We start from the raw sequence: 13220 nt of genomic DNA on the forward strand, positions 1-13220 counted from the left end.
GACTTCTTACTGTTCTCTCCCCATAGATGTTGTCAGACCTGCTGAGATTTTCTCACATTTTCTGTTTTTAGCTCAAGATTCTAGCAACCCTATCCACGTATTTTGCTTTTATTTTAAACTGCTGAGTTCTGAAAAAAGACCATTAGCCCAAAACGTTAATTGTTTCTCTCTCTGCAAGCATTTTCAGCACTTATGCCACATTTCTAACATCCATACTAATTTGGATGCTAGAAATGTGGACACCAGGAATAACTCCCTGGAACAATGCTGGGATCCTTTACATTCGCTAGAGAGGTGGATGGAGCCTGGGTTTACTATCCAAAGGATGAGACGTGCGACAGGGTAATACTCCCTCAGTCCTGCCCTGGTGTTTATGCGAGGTTCTGGAGTGTGTTGGATAACTCAGTGTATCACTCACTCAGGTTGCTCTAAACATCCTTCAACAGGCTGTCATATTATAACCACATCAACCTCTGAAATTGTCTCACTTCCCTTCCCTACAAAGAGAAAAGATACTAAGTGTGACCATAGAGCTGACAAGAAATACTAACGCCACTCACTGAGTGAATAATTCCTCTACAGTCTACACTAAAATACCAAACCATTGTGTGCAGCTTGACCCAGACTCTCCAAACAGCCCTTGCTTCACAAGCCACATGTTAACGCTCCATAGCTGCTCCCCACGTGAAGACTCATGCTCATCAGGGGAAGTTAGGCCCCACTCCCGGCATCCTTTGCAGGCGCTGGCCCGGCACGTGGCCTGTAATTGACAACTGGGGGGCGGAGCCCAGTGGCGCGGACAGTTCTGCGAAGAGGCGGGGCTGACTGAAGAGGCGGCTTTGGGTGGAAGTTCTGGGGCTGAGTGAAAGGGGCGGAGCTGGGTGCGGGCCTGTGCGCCTGCGTGCGGGGCCAAACAGAGCGGGGACTCAGTGTTGAGACGAGGCTGCGTGGATACGGAGATGTGAGGGGCGGAGCTTATGGGGGGCGGGGCTCGAGGGAGGAAGCGGGGCTTCCGCGCCTCACTCTCAGGGGTTTGGGTGGAAGCGCGGGCAAGTGAAAGGGGGGGCGGGGCCGCGTTGGGGTATAAAAAGCGGAGGACAAGGGGGGATCGGCCCAGAAGGAGATCAAAATGGCAGATTGCGATCTGGAGAGTGCAGCGCCCCTGAGGCCGCAGAGCTTCTTGTTCGGTAAGAGATGTGACTGAGAATTGGGGCCTGGGGGGAGGGAAATTATGTCTAACGGGAGCTGGGCATTAGCTGTCGGAGATCAGTCCGTCGGTACAGGCTCAGGCCCCGGCCCCGAGGCCCCGGCTCCCGGTGCGGAGCCGCCGCCGCCACCACGTGGAGATGAAGCCACGTGTTGGGATAGCAGCCTCGGATCCCTGGCCTCAGGCCCCGGGAGAGGAGGGTAGAGGGAGAGAACACAGAGAAAGCGTTCAGGGAGAATGGCCATGTGCTGGCTATGATCGGGGATCGGAATTTAACAACAAATTTCAATCGATGGTGTGAAGAAGAGAGAACAAAGAGCAATTAGTCTGATAACTGAAAAAACATGGCCTCTTGTTTAAAATCCTTTCTAATCATATTCTGATTAAACAAAGTCTACGTTGTTTTACACAAGGCATATTTTTTGACAATTTTGTCTTGAGTATTGTTTTAAAGATCTGGTTAATAAAATGATGAAATTAGAATTTCAAAATGCATTCGAGAAGGTGTTGGCCAAAACATTATTGCTCAGAATTACTGCAAGCATGGAATACTGCAGTCATGTCGGCCTCAGCAAGGAATTCGTTAAGTAAATGGTATGTTAGATTTTATGACCAGGGAATTGGAATAGAAGAGTCGAGAAGCCTTACTTCGATTAGAAGGCAGTGCTCACACCATATCTGTAATGTATGATGTTTTGGTGTCCTCGTTACAGTTGTATTTAAATTGGGGTTAGTGCAGCAAAGGGCTACTAGTTCGGTTTTGGAATTGTCCTTTAAGGATGTATTGAGGCGAGGGCCATATTATATTCCCAGGGGATTATAAGGCTGAGAGACATTGACTAGCAGCAGCACTTGAACTGTAACTGAGGGGATCGCTTCAGGATTTGGCGGCACAGTGGTTAGCACTGCTGCCTCACAGAGCCAGGGTTCAGTTCCGCCCTCCGATCATCGTGTGGAGTTCGCCTCGTGTCTGCGTGGGGGGTTTCCACCGGGTGATCCGCTTTCCTCCCACAATCAAAGATGTGTGGGTTGGGTTGATGGGCCGTGTTAAATTACCTCTAGTGTTGGTGTTGTAGGATAAATGTGTGGGGATCGGGCTGGATAGGATTGTGATCGGTACAGACTCGATGGGCAAAATGGCCTCTTTCTGTACTGCAAGGATCCTGTCATGGGGCAGGGGGCGCCCCCCGGCTCTCGGAGCGGATCCGCCGCCACCACGTGGAGATGGAGCCACGTGTTGGGATAGCAGCTTCGGATCCCTGGCCTCAGGCCCCGGGAGAGGAGGGTAGAGGGAGTTGGAGGAGAGACTCTTAACGGAGAGAAAGCGTTCAGGGAGAATGGATATGTGCTGGCTATGATCGGGGATCGGAATTTAACAACAAATTTCAATCCATCGTGAAGAAAGGAGAACAAAGAGCAAACTGAAAAATATGGCCTCTTGTTTAAAATCCTTTGTAATCATGTTCTGATTAAACAAAGTCTACATGGTCTTACACAGTGCAACTGGGGGAACCTGTACTAGGTGAATTACTGCTGTCTCGGTGATGCAGTTACTTTTCCTTCTCTGTGAAGGTTTGAGACATTACGTGTGTTCATATCATGGCTTTGTTCAGTGAGTGACATTTTTCTCCAGGATGTGAACTCAGAGCGGCTGAGAAAGAATACAAGATGGAAGTTGAGGAAGATGAGTCTGAGCATCAGCTTTCTTTGAGAACGGTGAGTGTTTTTGTCACCTTTTTCATATTACTGGCCAGCTGCAGAAAATGTTTACAGCACTTTACCAAATAAAGACTTGCCCTGAACCCAAGAGCCTTTTCTAATGCCACAGCAGAATTTTCGATCAGAGCAGGTTTTAACCAGTTTAATGGGCAGATTTTTCCTAAAATTCATGTAATGGCTGCAAATCTGCTTGCTGATGATGGGGGTGCATGGATGCTACAAAGCAGCACTTAAAGGAATTGTATAGGTGGTCACTTAGTGAATGTAAATTTATGTTTATTCATAAGTAGGCTTGCATTAACATGGCAATGAAGTAATTGTGAAAATACCCCTAGTTGCCACATTCCTGTGCCTGTTCAAGTACAGAGGGAGAATTTAGCATGGCCAATTCACCTAACCAGCTAGTTTTTCATACTCTGGGAGAAAACTGGAACACCTGGAAGAAACCCATGTAGACATGGGGAGAATGTGCAGACTCTGCACAGGCAGTTGCCCAAGCTAGGAATTGAACCTGGGTCCCTGGCACAAGTGAGGCAGCACTGCTAACCACTGCCACTGTGCTGCCCCCATGTAATGAGGAAATTTAATATTTTGAGTATATATCCCTCATTTTCAGATATTTATTGGTGCATAATGATGTGTTATTCAAAAATTTGAATGTATAATTGGTGAATTTTGATTGTTGGCCAAAACTTGTCCTTATTTTCAGTTTTTTAATCTTCCATGGAATAAGATTACAGCTGGCAGGGCCAGATGGCCTACTTCTGCTCCTATTTCTTATGTTCTTATGTTATGTATTTGTTGCCCATCACTAATTGCCATTGCTTTGCTCGAAAGTTTCAGAGTCAACATTGTGTTGTAGGCCAGACAATATATTGGGATGGCAGATTTCCTTCCATAAATTATTCCATAAAATATTGGTGAATTTATGACAATCAATGACATTATTGAGAGTAGCTTTATGTTTCAGAATTGGAGTAGCTGTAGTCAGATTTGAACCTGTGTCCCCAGGGAATTGGTTCTGGTCACTATTACTACTCTGATGATATTACCATTACATTTCTCCCCCCCCCCCCCCCAGATATTTATCCCACAGGGCACTGGTGAATGTCAGTTTGGGTTTTGTTTTGCATGTTAAACCCAAGTACAGTTTGATATGATTGATTGCATTTTGTAATTTCTAATGTGACAGCTTCTTAAACTCTCGATGGGACTGTTACTGATCTGATTTTTTCCAGGTTTGCCTTGGTGTTGGTGCCAGTGATGATCTGCATCTGATCGAAGCAGAAGGCTTAAATGCTGATGGCAAAAATGTGAAGGTCACTTTGGCAGCTTTGAAATTGTCAGTACAGCCGATGGTGAGTATCCACTTTATAATCAGTTGGATTAATGCGTCAAAGATAGATTGAGAAACTCTGGGACAAAGACTTGTGATGGTTATAATTTGGCCAGTGCTAGATATTTTACATCAGACTCTTTGAATGAACCTCTTAACTGTTTGCAATATTAATTTGGCTGTCTGCTGTAAAAGGGAGAACTTGCATTTATATATCATATTTTGAAACGTAGAACCATTGAATCCCTTCAGCGTAGAAGGAGGTCTTTCAGGCTGTAGATTCTGCACCAACTCTACGGCAGAATATCTTACCCAAGTCCACTCCATGCCCTATTCCCTTTGGCCCATGTATTTACCCTGTTAATCACCCTAACCTAGACATCTTGGGACACTGAGGGGCAATTTGGCACCTAGCCTGCGCATCTTTGGATTTGGAAGAAAACGCACACAGACACGGAGAATGTGTAAACTCCACAGCCACACAAGGTTGGAATCAAACCCAGGTGAAGCAGCAGTGCCAACCACGTGCCACCATGCATCAGGATATTCTAAATCTCATTACAGATCAGTGACTACCTTGAAACGTAGGTAGTCTTGTAAGATAGGAAACATGATGCAGAGTCTTTTGAGTGCATTGGACTATGTTGCACCCAAAAGATATTTGATATTCTGTAGTTAACATTCTGGAGACACTAATTGAGCATGTTTCCAGCCGCCATGCTGTACTCCTTGATTTTCAGTTGGTTGCAGGTTAAGATCAGGCTGCAAATGTTTTTGAGCTGGAATTCAACATTTTCTGTTCGACAGCCAGTCATCAAAGTTTTAAATTGTCATGCTTTTGTTTAGTGAGTTCTTCCTCATGTTCATGTTGATTGGACATAATGGTCAGGAAGCTCTTCCACATTTAAGTTTTAATGAATATTTTTTAATGTTTGTTTGTTAGTGTCACAAGTAGGCTTACATTTAGCACCACAATGAAGCTACAATACACATTAATTTGCATTGATTAAGCACATAGGAACTGATCAAAGTGATTTAACATCTATTGGTAAAGCTCCTATACTAAAGACTAACAAACCTTTCATGCCCAGCTGGGGGCTGAGTAAAAATTCACATCCAACCAACTAGTCAAACTGCAATTCGAAAGACGTAGCCTGAACTGCGACTCAATCTGTTGCGGTATTGGCCAGAAATGGTCTATAGACTGCTATATGGATAATGGATTGAATGCTCCAAGCAGCTTAAAACATAAATTGTGCAGGTATTCTCTGGTGTTGTTGGGTTTACATGACAGAAGCATTTTCTTTCTTGGTGATCGTTACTTTTCTGTTTCATGCAGGTTAGTTTGGGAGGATTTGAAATCACACCACCTGTGACATTCCGACTCAAATCTGGAGCAGGTCCTGTGCATATCAGTGGCCAGCACCTCATCGGTAAGTGAGCTCAAGAGCTTATCTGTTGGACAAGGGCGTGTGAGGAGTGGAGTATCAGAGTGCAACCAAATAATTGATTTCACATTTAGATTTAAAGTGCTGAAAGATTGAGGGGACAGGGAGTGAGATAATTCAAATCTAGGCCACCATCTTGTTGGAAGCACGTGGGGAATATCTGAAGACAAAGATGTATTTAATGTTTCTGTTCTAAGACACAGTTAGTATTATTTGATTTGATCTATTAATGTCACATGTATGATGTAGTGAAAAGTACTTTTTTTATGCGCTATCCAGATAAGACATACTATTCATAGAGCAGGAAACGAGAGTGCAGAATGTAGTGTTAAAATCATAGCTAGAGTGTAGAAAAAGATGAACTTAATGCAAGATAAGTCCATTCAAAAGTCTGACAGCAGCAGAGAAGAAGCTGTTCTTGAGTCGGTTGGTACATGACCTCAGACTTTTGTATCTTTTTCCCGAATGAAGAAGGTGGAAGAGGGGTGCGTGGGGTCCTTAATTATGTTGGCTGCTTTGCTGAGGCAGCGGGAAGTGTAGACAGTCAGTGGATGGGAGGCTAGTTTGTGTGATGGATTAGGCTACATTCACAATTTTTTGAAGTTACTTGCAGTGTTGGGTAGAGCAGGAGCCATGCCACGCTGTGATACAACTAGAAAGAATGCTTTCTCTAGTGCATCTGTAAAAGTTGGTGAAAGTCATAGCTGACATGCCAAATTTCCTTGGCCTTCTGAGAAAGTAGAAGTGTTGGTGGGCTTTCTTAACTATAGTGTTGGCATGGAGGAACCAGGACATGTTGGTGACCTGGACATCTAGAAACCTGAAGCTCTTGACCCTTTCTACTTTGTCCCCGTTGATGTAGATGGGCATGTTCTCCATTATGCTTCCTGAAGTCAATGACAGTTTGCTATCCGATACTGTTGATTGGAAGCAGTGTGCGCAGTATTTATGCAAACGTGGAAACTGATTTCCAGGCTGATATTTTTATGAGCTAAGGGTTGACCCTATTTTGGATTAAACACCGATCGCTATATTTCCAATACATCTCAGTATGAATCTAAGAATTCCATCTGACTGTATTGAACAGGTTTTCTGAAGGTGATGGTAGACACATTACATACCTTCCATCCCTCCCCTTATTTAGAAAAGTTTCTAGGGTAGTGTTGTGGCTCCTGTATGTGCAGGTCTGGGGCAGTCAGGAGACTTTGATCATGGTGACTTCAGTTCCTTTCATTTTGTGTTTTTAAGCTTTGGGTGATGAGGATTTGGACTCAGATGATGAGGATTTGGAATCTGATAATGAAAATGACAGCTTGCTGAAGAATGCGACACCGAAACCAGCAACAAAACGACCAGCTGTTGGGCCATCCAAAGTGATGCCGGTAAGTGCATTCGCTGCAGCAGAGAGTGGTGGCAAATTTATCTGTCACTATTCTGATAAAGCAGATCACTCCCTGTTTTTTCCAGCACAGCTTGATTGTTTCAGTTTGACTTGTAGTTGAAAACTTGACCAGATTGAAAGCAGTGTTACCTTGCATGCAGCCATTTTGTCTGCTGGACATGAGGGAATTCAAATCTTTGAGTAGTGTAAACTCGGTACTTCTTTTGCATCTGTGGGTGCAGAAGATCTGTACAGAAGTGTTACCTGTCCAGATGAAAATATTTCCAGAAAGTGCGTTTGCTTCCTTATCAGGTTTTCTTGCCCCATCACTTCCCTTTCTCCTCCCTCATGCATTACAGTATCAGCGATTAAATATTAGAGTTACCAACCTAAAACATCTCGTTTTGATCAACAGAAAAAAATGAAAGTGGAAGACTCCGATGACGACGATGAGTGAGTGTTATAATTTTTTTTATGTGGCCTCATTGGCAAGTATTGTCATGTCTATGGCAAAGTTCTTGATCTGTCTTGTTCCTGGCATGAACTGACAACAGCACTGGGGGCAGCTGAAATAAGAACTGAGTAACAAAAGTTAAACTGAAAAGTTTAGGAAGGAGTTTACTTCCTTTCCAAATATCAATGTTTAGCTGCTACAGTATGAAGAATTTTTTAGTTACATTTATTCCATATTGATCATAGGATATAGCTGAACATAAGAAATAGGAGTAGGCCATCTAGTCATTCGAGCCTGCCCCACCATTCAATAAGATCATGGCTGATCTGAAGTGGATCAGTTCCACTTTCCCGCTCTCTCCTCGTAACCCTTAATTCCCTTGTCTATCAAAAACCTATCTACCTGTGACTTAATATATTTAGCAAGGTAGTCTCCACCACTTCAATGGGCAGAGAATTCCAGAGATTCACCACCCTTTGCGTGAAGACGTTCCTCCTCAACTCTAATCTAAACTGCTCCCCCCCCCCCCCCAATCTTGAGGCTGCTATCCTTTCTAAGCGGGAAGAATCTCTCTACCTCTACCCTATCCATCCCCTTCATTATCTTATACGTCTCTATAAGATCCCCCCTCATCCTTCTAAACTCCAACGAGTACAGACCCAGTCTGCTCAATCTCTCTTCATAGTCCAACCCCCTCATCTCCAGTATCAGCCTAGTGAACCTCCACTATACTCCCTCCAAGGCCAGTATATCCTTCTGCAAGTGCGGCGACCAAAACTGCACACAGTACTCCAGCTGCGGCCTCACCAGTACCCTGTACAGTTGCAGCAAGACTTCCCTACTTTTATATTCTAACCCCCTCGCTATAAAGGCCAATATTCTGTTCTCCTTCTGGATCACCTGCTGCACCTGCAGACTGGGTTTTTGTGACTCATGCACAAGGACCCCAGGTCCCTCTGCACTGTAGCATGCTGCAGCTTTTCGCCTTTTAAATAATAATCCCTCCTACTATTGTTTCTGCCAAAGTGGATAACCTCACACTGAAGGTCTTGACATTGAAAGTTTTGCTTAATATCAGTGATGCAGAAGGTAAAGGTTTGCGACAGACATGTCTGACAGCATGCACTGTTCAGACATGGGAATGTATCCAGTGTATGAGTTGTACAATGCACCTCACTAAAGGAGTTTCTTTATTCTAGGGAGGACGATGATGAAGATGAGGAGGAGACCATGACCCCAGCAAAAAAGGTATGGCTGGTAAACAACTTTTATAAATGCTAAGAGCTGTGACCTGTGGAGACTGCATTGATGTCAGTGAACCAGATAGGTTTTACGACAATTAACAGTGGTTTCGCAGTCATTGTTAGACTTGTATTCCAGATTTATTTCTGAATTCAAATTTCACATCTGCTATGATTTGAACGCAGGTCCCCACAGCTTCACCCTGAATCTCTGGATTACCAGTTCAGCAACAATATCACTGTGCCACCACCTTCCCACTGTTAACTTTGACAGTTAAAGCATATAATTTATGAAAGGGTAGCCGACCAGACAATTTTCAAGAGTGATAGAAATGTGGAAGTATCCCACAAAAGAAAGTTGATGTGAGCTCAATTCATTTTAAATCTAAAAATCAATTAGTTTTTTTGCTGGACAAGATTATTGTGTGAAAACAATGATGCCATTGAATTGTAGAACAACTGGTGGCGCTGAATGGCCCACTCCTATTCCTGAGTCAGGATCCAGCTGGGACTTGGGATGTGGTCAGGAACTCTCACTTGGGTGCCACAATGTGACTGATTCTAGGTGTATTATAACAAGCTGCATTCATATAGCACCTTGATATTAAAATAAAATTTCAAGGCATTTCACAAGGGCATAATTTGACAAAAGCTAACATGGATCTATGGAATGAGTTATTGTGAAAGGATGGAGGTGGGCTGGAATTTGTCAATGGTTTTAAAAGGTGAGACAGACTAAGGGGTTCATGGAGGGTGTTGCACAGCATGGGGCCTCAACGATGTTAGTGGTGAGATGAGGGATACTGAAGAATTGAGCTGGAGATTATCAGGAAGTCGGGAAGTAAGCTGGACCACAGGGTTTCAGTTTTAATGAGATTACCAACCTGAAACCTGAGATTAATGCTGTTATTTTTTTCAATTGTGTTTGCATCTTCTGCAGAAAACTCCCCTCAAGGCTACCCCTGGATCAAAGGAGACTCCCAAGCAAAATGGCAAAACACCCACAATATCCACACCAGCTAACAAACCACCAAAGGTTAGTGACTTTTACTCAGTCATTTGCAATGATGCTTCTTCTGTTCAACTTGCCTAACAGATGTCAGATAGTGTTCTGTTGGGCGATGCTTGAAAGTGAATTTCAGGTGGAATTTAGTTGCATTTCAGCTGTTGCTTTACATTGACTTGTAGCACAAATTTAGAGTTCTTGTATATAAATAGCTTCGTGGAGCTAAAAGAGCAGATCAACAGCTGGGAATTCTGTGGTGAGTTGCTCAGCTCCGGTCTCCTGAAAGCCTTTTCCACCTCTATAAGGCACAAGTCGGGAATGTGATGGAATACACTCCATTTCCAGCAACTCACCAAAGCTTCATAGACAGTACTTTACAAACCTATGGGAACACCATCAGCTGCAATTTGCACACCACCTTGACTTGGAAATATGTCACTGTTCCTTCACTCTTGCTGCATCAAAATCCTGGAACTTGCTCCCCAACAGCACTGTAGGTGTGTCTCCACTACGCAGACTGTAGCAATTCAAGAAGGTGACTCAAGGGCAACTAAGAATGAGCAACAAATACTGGCCTAGTTAGCTGACACCTACGTACCACGAGGAAATGTTATTATTAAATGAGGTATTTCAGTCCAAGACAAAAGATCACTGCCTAGTTTTTTATCAAGATGTAGAAGATAGACTAATGGTGAAACTACCTTTGCAAGTGATTGGGGGAATTGAATTTGTTCGCTGCAGTGTTCTGAGGCATTTTGACCATTTGCTGCAATTTCCATGTTCAAGTCTGGCTGTGTGGTAAATAGTGTTTTTCCTGGGGTAGTGCTGTGCTTATTGTTTTCTTTCCCTTTCAGACGCCACAATCCAGCAGTAAACCCAAGACACCCAAAACCCCAAAGCCCCCCCTGACTCTTGAAGAAATCAGGGCCAGGTTGAAAATTTCAATGGAGAAAGTGAGTAGAGAGAAAGCCGTACCAATTCAAGCATTGGCATATATAATCAGCTTCAAATGGGAATCCAATGTTGTGAAACAGAAAATGTATAATACAGAAAGCATTAGAAAGCAAGAGTCTGATCTGAATTGTTTGACATTAATTTCAAGAATAACTGGCTCTTTAAGGTTGAGTTTTGCATTAATGTCCAGCATAGTGACTATTCCTCACGATACTGGAGACTGGCTGCATGACAGCTCGATCCTAGTACCTTCATGTACTCTGTATGTATTAATACAGTGTTCATTCCCTTGATGTGTGAAATGTTTGAACAGTAGAATTCTCCCAGTTCTATTTCTGGGGTTACCTAGAAGCTCAGAATAGAATCCCAAATGTTCAAAATTGAGGGGTTTGATACAAGTACGTAGTGGGAAATATTCAGTTGGTGGTTCAGTAAGTAATTGTCAATAGAATTAGTAGGGTGAGTAGAATTTTTGCAGCGTGTTAAGATGCAGAATACACTGCCTCGTCCATAGAGCATTTGCAAAGTTATAGGGAAAGTGCACTAAGTGACATGGACTGAGTGGTGTTCTGTAAGATTCAGGATCCTACAATATAATCACTTCTGTTTAATCATTTTACTCATTAAACACAAGGGTCCAGTGTGGGAGTAACTGTTCATTCCAGAATTTCAGGTTCAATACTGTAGGTGTGCTGAACGTCATGCTGTATCTCTTCTTCACAGAGTGGTCTGCCCAAAGTGGAGGCAAAGTTTGTGAACTACATTAAAAATGCCTTCAAGACAGAGGACGCAAAGGTGAGTGTTTGTTTCAGCATTGTTTTTATTTCAGACTGTGCCAAGATATTAACCTTGTAGCCAGCTTACTTGTTTCTCAGCTATTGTGTCAATTTGACCGTTTTGATTGCAAATGCAGTTCTGATGTTCTTATGTTGATCCCAGTCCACTAGTGTTGCCTATTGCTGCTTATTGTTGGAGTAAATGTGTGAAGTCTGGCAGGAGCATTGTTCATAACCCATAGAATCCTAGCAAGTCCGGAAAAACACACTGCTGGGAATACTCGTTTGTTGAGGCAGGGTCTGTGCGGAGAAAAGCCAGCTAATGTTCCAGGCCTGTGAGTTTGCATCAGAACCGAGGAAAGGTAGAAAAATAATTAGTTTTCAGTAAGTGAGCATGAGCTACTAAAGGGCCAAGATTGGGCCAAGTGAGAGTATTGTCCTGTATTAGCAACTGCTGAGTGGAGTTTCATTGCTTCGTAATCAAATGGAGACATTTGCAGAATGGATGTGTAAATTCTAACTAACTAGATGGAGAAATGATTTGAAAGGGATTGTATGTTCATATTCGCAGAAGTAGCTGTACATGGATAAGGTTCTAAGTGTCAAGTTTTATGAAACTTCTATAAATTAAAGTACTGTTAACACTTTTGGTTTCAATATTAGAAAATGATGAGGCCCTGGATAAGTGGAAAATATTTTGGCATGGATGATATTGAGAAGTTTTAATTATCAGGAAAGTTCAAACAGGCTGGGGTGTCTTTAGAACCATAGAAAATGGCTCAGAAACAGGCCTTTCAGCCCTTCTTGTCTGTGCCAAACCATTTTTTGCCTAGTCCCACTGACCTGCACTTGGACCATATCCCTCCTCACCCCTCTCATCCATGAACCAGAGGAAGAAGATTGTGGGTAACCTGATATGGGTTTTTGACATTAATGTTCAAATTCTACCCGATGAAGTGGTGGCATCGAATAACAGGTGTATATCAAGAAGGTAGGTATGCTTGAGGGAGAAAGGAACAAAGATTTGATAAAGAATGAGGGAAGGTGGAAGGCTGTGGAATACGAACACCTGTGTAGACCTGTTGGAGTGTATGATTTGTTTCTGTGCTGCAGTATTCTCTGCAAGATAGTAACTATATTTCTGTTTTCTAGATCATCAAAGATCTTTGGACTTGGAGACAATCCATGGAAGGGAAGTAGAGAGAAGAGTTTTATCTGCAGAATCTGTTTACATGCATCTGTCATTGTAAATAAAACGGTTTGTTTTACAATGCTGTCTATTGCACTCCAATGCTTTCTGCTCCTATGGAGATCATAAACACAGGATAATGGGTGATGGTGATTTTGATGTGAGTTAGGATCCAGCAGCAGAGCTTTGAACTGAAGTTGATCGAACATTACAGCGCAGTACAGGCCCTTCGGCCCGCGATGTTGTGCCGACCAGTGGAACCAATCTAATGACCCTCTAACCTAAACTATTCCAATGTTATCCATATGCCTATCCACTGACCATTTGAACGCCCTTAAAGTTGGCGAGTCCACAACTGCTGCAGGCAGGTCATTCCACGACCTTATTAACCTCTGAGTAAAGAACCTACCTCTGACATCCGTCCTATAATTACCACCCCTTAATTTAAAGCTATGTCCCCTTGTGTTAACCATCACCATCTGAGGTAAAAGGCTCTCACTGTCCACCCT

General features: G+C 43.1%; 1 protein-coding gene across 1 annotated transcript; it reads left to right on the forward strand.

The window, feature by feature from the left end:
- Nucleotides 1-1081: 1081 nt before the first annotated feature.
- On the forward strand, nt 1082-12793 carry LOC145351963 (nucleophosmin-like). Its single transcript, XM_080201802.1, has 11 exons — nt 1082-1187; nt 2841-2923; nt 4165-4284; nt 5602-5695; nt 6959-7092; nt 7507-7544; nt 8745-8793; nt 9727-9822; nt 10647-10745; nt 11470-11541; nt 12675-12793. Exons 1-11 carry the CDS (start codon nt 1130-1132, stop codon nt 12720-12722), a joined length of 891 nt encoding a protein of 296 aa, XP_080057928.1. The 5' UTR covers nt 1082-1129; the 3' UTR covers nt 12723-12793.
- Nucleotides 12794-13220: the final 427 nt, after the last annotated feature.

This window comes from Carcharhinus amblyrhynchos, chromosome 13 (assembly GCF_965287045.1).
Source record: "Carcharhinus amblyrhynchos chromosome 13, sCarAmb.v2.hapA, whole genome shotgun sequence".
Classification (NCBI taxonomy): Eukaryota; Metazoa; Chordata; class Chondrichthyes; order Carcharhiniformes; family Carcharhinidae; genus Carcharhinus; species Carcharhinus amblyrhynchos.